Genomic DNA, 8,197 nt, shown 5'->3' on the forward strand with positions numbered 1-8,197 from the left:
CTCAGATGTTTTCCGTGACCTCTCTGGCTGACGGACCTCGTTGTGACAGGCTGTGTCAACTTGTGATGCCATTAAATAGGGACCATCCTGTGTTTGCTCTCCCGCCTTGACTGCTTGAAATACTGCCAGGAACCAAAAAAACCCCAAAACAAACAACATCTCGACGGGCAGGCGCCTCAATTAAAGTCCTTGTACGGGTAAGGTGTTGGCTTTGTTTCGTTAGTGCCAGTTCCTAGCCCTCCACTGTCCTCGCCCTTGAGAATGACAGCAGTCTGCTTTCAGAATAGTTTCTGGTTCACAAGTCGCATTCGGCACGAGCGACTCCGTCAAACCGTTATGTGTCTGTGCTTTCCTTGACATCTTGTTAAAGCCGCTAGCTCAGTCTAACGCCAGGACGTCTCCTGCGTCCCTCAGACCTGTGCCCGCGAAACCAGCGCGGGCCGCTTGTTCTCAAAGCACGCTGCGTCTTGTACCACCTTGACGATGTTTCAGTCGTGTGGCTGTTTCGATGTCGGGTTGACAGGTCAACGCGCCTGCTTTCTCGTGCTAGAAGCGATCTGTCTCTGTGTCTTTTGAGTCCCATATTGTCTCCTCTCTGCCTTGACCGTGCTGTGATGTCTGCATTAGAGTGCGTCCCATTTTCTTGGAGAAAGTGGCTTTGGCGTTGTGTGCACGGTGTGATGTACCCTGTGTGTACGCCCATCTTGCTCTCAGATTCCTTTTCTGTGTCACTCACTTCGTCCATGACCCAGCCTACAGCCGACGCGTACTTATTTGGCGGTGGCCCTCCGTCTGTGGGCCAGGGCTCTGTTCCACTTTCCCTGCGATCTGGGCCCTGCCACCCCCGTCTGAGCTCTTCCAATGGGCTTGGACCGTCAGTTGGCATTTCCGGCTCTTGCCAGAGAGTAGAGGAAATCCAGACTGACCGCTGAACATCACAAGGTCATCATCCTTTTTTTTTTTCTCCTGGGAAATATGGATTTCATCGGAGCTTAAAATGGAGAGAAAACACACTTAAATTTTCTTAAAAATCTCTAAGTCCGAGTGTACATGCATGTTTCACAAGCTCTGAAAGAAGCGCGTACATTGGCATACCTGGGCAAAGCCACATCATCCCGAGAGGGACAGGTGTTCTGTTTGAGCCTCTGTGCCAATTACTGCCAGTGTAGACAGGCGTGAATATTTGTGCCGAATGGATTACCTGTTGACTCTCACTCGAGTATCTTTAATTTTAGTGAAGTGAGAGTAAAAACATCTATCGGCCTGGGTGCAGAGCCGTTCCTGGAGGATTACTTGCACCGAAGGAGAGTAGCCAGATATCAGAAAGCAAGCGTTTGTTTGGGCTACATGGGAGAAGGTCCTCGGAATTAGTAAAAATGTGAATTTCACACGTATTTTAAAGTAATTTCTGGAGTTTTACGTTTCAGGCATACAGAATCTTTCTTAGACTGTCCGTTAACAGGAACCTGCTTGGACAAGCCTACTCCAGTACAACTGCCATCAGCATCCGTGTTCTTTGCGGTCAAGTAGAGGCTGCCCGAGGGCTGGAGACAAACTTACAGAGAACCTCTACTCCCCGCCCCCGCCCCTGAAAGCTGTTTGCTCTGGGGATCAGCTCTCACGGGAGGGTTCCAAACTCCACCAAGCTGGTTGTGTGCCTTCAGGTCCTGTTCTCACCGGGACTCGGTTTTCCTGCCCCAGAATGACGCCTACCGTAGATACTAAGGAAATGCTAGCCTGGTGACAGTCTCATTATCAGATTCACACTCACAGCTGGTAGGGTTTAATCAAGGGAAGTGAATATTTTTACACTGAATTTGTAAATAGTGTTACCCACCACAGTGGCCTGCTCTGACAGCCCTCTGGAAAGAACACTGCATTATTCCTCTCGGTGGGTGCATTAGACAAATTAAAGTTGCTTTCATGACTGGTCCTGGGTCCAGGCCGCCAACCTAGCAGCCAGCTTGGTAACTTGTTAGTGCTGGCTGTGCCCTCCCATCCCCCAAGCCCCGAAGGACCCCAGACCCAGGGTCAGTTGGATGGAGACCCAAGGACAACAGTCTGGGTTTTTGCAGAAAGATTCCTGTATTGGATTTCTCTGAGTGCCACCTCGCCCTGGTGCAGGGACCTTGCTCCATGTTTATCTGTGACATTCACATTTTTGATTGCAGGAATGTGTTCACCTGTAGAGGGCACTCAGATGGTGTAACACATGACATGAGCTAGACTTGGGATTTCCAGGGGGCTGAATTATTAGGGAGGATGAAATGCTCTTTTTAATCTAAGAATTAGAGCAAATACTGTACGTTTGTTCTAAAGACAAAGGCACGGTCTGTCTTCCCCTGCAGCTGCTGTGGTGGAAGTTGCCTTTTGAGTCACTTGAGAGTGAAGAACAACTTGCTTTGGTTTTTAAAATGGAATAGATACCATATTTTTCCAGGAGAACTCATGGGTAACGGTCTGTTTTGAGGTTAGATTACTGCAGGGCGTCTTCGGAAAGAAGACATGAACCTTCTCCACTTCCTCCTGTTTACATGCAGGAGCTGAGAATGCACAAACTCTCGGTGAATTACTGTCAGATTGGTTCTGTGATAAAGGGAAAACTATAGAAAAGTATCTACCTTTTTCTCCAGAACCTGGATCATAAACAGGTTTCACAAGACCAAGCGAACACGTACTTCTTTATTTTTTTACCCAGTTCCTGCTAAAAGAAATAAAATCAATTACAATCCCTTGCTTTCCCCTGCCTGACCCATCTCAGCATTTGCTCCAAGCTATTGAGTAAAAAGAAGTTTAAAAAAAATTTTTTTTTAAATGACTTTCATGACTGAATTTGAAAGCTTGAATCTTTTCGGAACTTGGGTTAATTTCAATTTAATGTCATTAGCAAAACATTTACATTTTTATTGTCTAGAGAGCAGAATCTGCCCCTGGTATCCGTACAGGCAAGAGAAGTCCTTTGCTTTGTTTGCATTGTGACTCTTAGGTGCCCTGAGCATTCACTCCCTGAAACGCTCTCTCCGGGGACTGAATGGAGAAACAGCCGGTTCCTGGCCAGAGGAGCGTGTTGGCCCAATGGGAACTCCGAGTGAGGGACACACAGGCTGAACCCCCCTGGTGGCTACAGGGATGCACAGGCTGAACCCTCCTGGTGGCCCAGGTCTGTGGCCCGCCGAGTGAGGGGACGCACAGGCTGAACCCCCCTGGTGGCCCAGGTCTGTGGCCCGCCGAGTGAGGGACGCACAGGCTGAACCCCCCTGGTGGCCACGGGGACGCACAGGCTGAACCCTCCTGGTGGCTCAGGTCTGTGGCCCGCCGAGTGAGGGGACGCACAGGCTGAACCCCCCTGGTGGCCCAGGTCTGTGGCCCGCCGAGTGAGGGACGCACAGGCTGAACCCCCCTGGTGGCCCAGGTCTGTGGCCCGCTGAGTGAGGGGACGCACAGGCTGAACCCCCCTCGTGGCCCAGGTCTGTGGCCCGCTGAGTGAGGGGACGCACAGGCTGAACCCCCCTGGTGGCCCAGGTCTGTGGCCGAGGCGAATCCTCTGACCTGTGGGTGTCGAGGTGGCTGCAGGCAAAGGGGTGGGTTTAGTCTCTTGGGCTGAAGTGGTGTCTAGACACTAGGCTGGTGGGTCCTAGGGAATGACTCCCAGCCGTGCGGGAGGAAGCCCTGAGGCCTTGCCCTGGGTCCAGTGGCAGAGCAGCCCAGACCCAGCCGGGAAGAACGGGGCTTTGGAGAGAGATGCTGTTGAAGTCCCAGATTTTACACAACCGACCTTGAGTGTAGTCACGAGGAACAGCGACAGTCTAACGGGAGCACCTGACGTGACACGCGACAGAGGCTCCACTCCGGCAGTAATTCTCTGTCGTTGCTCTGCAAAGTCCCAGGGGGCCTTTGTGTCCACGTGTGACCAGAACGGCACCGGTCAAGCCAGTGCTTGCACCTGGAGGCTGCTTCCGAAACGACCCCAGAGTCCGCAGGCAGGAGGCATTCATTTGTTTCCACAGGACTGTTCATCTCCTAGAGTGTGAAACAGGTTCTCCGAGACACAGAAAGGGGTGGCAGGATTGCTGGGGCCTCTCCCATGTCCTGTCCCCAAGCAGGGAGGCTGGCCCTTACTGGCCTGCAGGGCCGTGAACGTGCACCTGTCCAGCGACTCCTCCAGGCTGCCCGCCCTGCTCCCTCCTGCACAGGGCCAGCTGTGACGGGGACAGGAGGTCACCTGGCCCCGCAGCCTCAGAGCGCTCCTCCCCCCTGCCCTCGCCATCCGGGTCCTCACGTCCAGTTCCCCGCTGCAGCCGGGTCCCCACGTCCAGTTCCCCACTGCAGCCGGGTCCCCACGTCCAGTTCCCCACTGCAGCCGGGTCCCCACGTCCAGTTCCCCGCTGCAGCCGTCCAGTTCCCCACTGCAGCCGGGTCCCCACGTCCAGTTCCCCACTGCAGCTGGGTCCCCACGTCCAGTTCCCCACTGCAGCCGTCCAGTTCCCCACTGCAGCCGTCCAGTTCCCCACTGCAGCCGAGTCCCCACGTCCAGTTCCCCACTGCAGCCGGGTCCCCACGTCCAGTTCCCCACTGCAGCCGTCCAGTTCCCCACTGCAGCCGTCCAGTTCCCCACTGCAGCTGGGTCCCCACGTCCAGTTCCCCACTGCAGCCGGGTCCCCACGTCCAGTTCCCCACTGCAGCTGGGTCCCCACGTCCAGTTCCCCACTGCAGCCGTCCAGTTCCCCACTGCAGCCGGGTCCCCACGTCCAGTTCCCCACTGCAGCCGTCCAGTTCCCCACTGCAGCCGGGTCCCCACGTCCAGTTCCCCACTGCAGCCGGGTCCCCACGTCCAGTTCCCCACTGCAGCCGTCCAGTTCCCCACTGCAGCCGGGTCCCCACGTCCAGTTCCCCACTGCAGCCGGGTCCCCACGTCCAGTTCCCCACTGCAGCCGGGTCCCCATGTCCAGTTCCCCACTGCAGCCGGGTCCCCACGTCCAGTTCCCCACTGCAGCCGGGTCCCCACGTCCAGTTCCCCACTGCAGCCGTCCAGTTCCCCACTGCAGCTGTCCAGTTCCCCACTGCAGCCGGGTCCCCATGTCCAGTTCCCCACTGCAGCCGTCCAGTTCCCCACTGCAGCCGTCCAGTTCCCCACTGCAGCCGGGTCCCCACGTCCAGTTCCCCACTGCAGCCGTCCAGTTCCCCACTGCAGCCGGGTCCCCATGTCCAGTTCCCCACTGCAGCCGTCCAGTTCCCCACTGCAGCCGGGTCCCCACGTCCAGTTCCCCACTGCAGCCGGGTCCCCACGTCCAGTTCCCCACTGCAGCCGTCCAGTTCCCCGCTGCAGCCGGGTCCCCACGTCCAGTTCCCCGCTGCAGCCGGGTCCCCACGTCCAGTTCCCCACTGCAGCCCTCAGAGAGGCTCACACAGCCTGGGGTTTGCTGTTTTCCTGTGTTGATGTGTCTCTTTTTTTTTTTTTTTTTTTTTTTGCTAGTTTGTCTTTCGTTTCTGTCTGCAGTCTCTAAATGTAATCGCTACGTTGTTTCTGAGAACGTGCGTGCTGTACCCCCAGCCTCCGCTCACCCCACCCCCACCCCCTCCAGGGCCCCCGATCTCGCCCCAGGACTGACTGGCTGGCCAGGGGCCTTCCCTTGTTAACCAGCACGGTGACTTCCTCCCTTTCTGTTTCTGTTTCAGTTTCAAGGAGAAGCTGGGGCCCACAGCCCCCGGAGTACCCCGAACAGAAGCCATGGTCCCCCAGCAGAGACGGCCATCAGGGCAGCAAATCTAGTGACTCGGGGGAGGAAGCAGAGAAAGAGTTTATCTTTGTGTGAGGGTCCCCGCCCCCGAAGTCCCTGGGCAGGGCGCTTGGTCGGCAGTCAGAGCAGAACCAAACCCGGCAGCCCCTCCTGCTAGGTGCTCTCCTCGCCTCTGGTGCTTTTTTCTTTGCTTTTCCTCCCTCCTTCCCTCCTTCCTTCCTTCCTTTCTTCCTTCCTCCCTCCCTCCCTCCCTCCCTCTCTCCCCACCCTCCCTCTCATCTTTCCTCTCATCTTCCCTCTCTCCCTCCCTCCCTTCCTTCTTCCCTTCTTCCCTTTCTTTTTCATTTAAAAAAAAAAATAGAAACAGATCCATTTCTTAGTAATCAAAGCAAATATTTTTGGAGGCTTCTCCCAGCCCTTGGCGTTTCATTTCTAAGCATTCCTTCATATGCCTTCAACGGGTGCCAGCAAGTACCCCGTGGGCCCTACTTGAATTTCTCTGGAGCAGCTGCCGCCCGCCTGCAGGATGACCGTGTGGAGGTAGACGAGGTGACCAGACGCTCACACAGGGTCTCCATCCAGGTGGCGGTGGGGTCCTGTGCGTGTCCCTGTGTCAAATCTGCGCGTGAGGCGACGGAGCAGCTTGCTCGCAATGTACGCAATTGCACACTGTAACTATATTAACAGAGCACACTAATGAGTCGTTTGTATAAATTGTATACATTAGGTCAGGGGTATGTTCCTCCCTTCTCCTGTGGGGGCACCTCCCTCCCCGGTGTGGGGCTGTGTGTTCCGCGCGGGCGGGGACCCGGGCAAGCCCGACCACGTGACCCGTGAGAACACGCGGGAGGCGGGGCTGGTGCTCCCACGGCCCGGGTGATGTACAGAGATGACTAGAGGAGGGTTTACGGATTATTTGTGTTTTTTGATTTCTTTCATTTCTGTCTGCATATTAGCTTTTAATGTGTGATTTTAAGAGAGAATACTTTGACAACTGATAAAAAAAAAAGAAATCAAAATACTACTCTTTTTAAGACATTTCACAAATATTCACTTACACAACAAACTGAAGGTATTTTATTCATATGTATATTTATACCAATAAAATGATTTTACAAGTGGAACTCAGAACTGCTGCAGTTACATTTTTTTGTTTAAGTTTTTTTTAAGTTTGTCTTGCGGTGATGGGCTTTGTTTTTGTGTCCGAAATCCAGAATAATCCAAGTCCCCAGGTCCTCAAACCAAGTTCCATTCAGACCAGATGAAACTTGCTAATGCCGCCGCCCCCGTGGGGAGAGGGTGATGAGTTTGACCAGCTCCCAGTGCCTCACATTCCGGGCCACCCACAGGGTGCGGGCGTCCACTGTGGGTGTGGTCAGCGTCACCAGCAGCGTGGTCGTCTGTGGAAGGAAGAACCTCGTGAGGGGGCGGGGGACACGACAGTTACACGCACACATGCATGCGCACACGTGTGTTCGGCATCATGAAGTGTATAGCCCGAGTGGTTTGCCGTCTCTGCTGGGGGGTCCACGCGGGTGACAGCCACAAGACGCGTCCTGCCTGTGCCGCTCCACGGTCATGGCGCAGATGTGAGTAGACACCTCTGACAGCCGGCAGACTGATGGGCAGAGGAAGTGCTCAGTCTAAGAGCAAGCAAGTTCATGTCCACTTAGAGCAGGACGTGGCCACACCGCCCCCGAAACACCTCTCTGGGTTCCAGCATAAGAGGGAGCAGGGAGAAGGCCAGGCGGTAAATAACAGGAGTTTGACCGTGACCCTGTGAGTGGCAGGAGCCCCTGCGTCATAAGCAGTCACAGAACGAGAGCTGAGCCACAGGCGGGGAAGCCCTGTGGACGGATGCAAGTGTCCAGGGAGGTGGCTGAGCACGCCTCCCGAGAGCGCCCTCGGACGCCCCCAGAGGAAACCGTGTCTGGGAGGACGCCCCACGTGCTGGTCAGGCTGCGGCCACGCTCCCTCTGCTTCCTGGCCGCTCCCGGGCAACCACTGAGGATGGCCACCAGACAGAGCTCGGCCATTCCCGCCCAGCACTGGGCTCCTCCCCCGGGGATCTGCTCCAGGACCTTCCGCTGGCCTGACCAAGACCTGGTCAGAGCCGCAGGTGCCAAGGAGCTGCTGGTGCCAAGGCCGCTTCCTCCTTTCACAGGAGGCGGTCCAGTGTGTCAGTCCGCAGTGCGCCCTGCCCGCTGCTGCCTCCACTTCTCTCCTTCACAGACATCCGCCCCACCCCTCCCCAGCCCTGCGCCAGTCCACCGCCCAGTCCCGTCTGGGCGTCGGCTCCTGGGAGACCCTGAGCTGACACGTTCCTCCCGAGCTGCTCACCATCAGCCAAGTCCCAAGAGCTCGGTGCATCGGCTCAGCTGAGAGCTCCTGGATTTCTCAAAGCGTACAGGTGTTTGTGTCTGTCTTGTGACTATATTAGATAGAATGTGTGTCTTACT

General features: G+C 55.7%; 1 protein-coding gene across 4 annotated transcripts in view; it reads left to right on the forward strand.

Moving 5' to 3' along the window:
- CARMIL1 (capping protein regulator and myosin 1 linker 1) overlaps positions 1–6,862 on the forward strand; it is a 207,269-nt gene extending 200,407 nt beyond the window's left edge. For all 4 annotated transcript variants that reach the window (XM_066246343.1, XM_066246347.1, XM_066246344.1 and 1 more), the window contains one exon: positions 5,677–6,862. In XM_066246343.1, coding sequence (XP_066102440.1) covers positions 5,677–5,813 — 137 coding nt within the window. In that variant the 3' untranslated portion in view covers positions 5,814–6,862. The remainder of the gene's footprint in view (positions 1–5,676) is intronic.
- The last annotated feature ends 1,335 nt before the right edge of the window (positions 6,863–8,197 follow it).

This window comes from Saccopteryx bilineata, chromosome 11 (assembly GCF_036850765.1).
Source record: "Saccopteryx bilineata isolate mSacBil1 chromosome 11, mSacBil1_pri_phased_curated, whole genome shotgun sequence".
Taxonomy (NCBI): Eukaryota; Metazoa; Chordata; class Mammalia; order Chiroptera; family Emballonuridae; genus Saccopteryx; species Saccopteryx bilineata.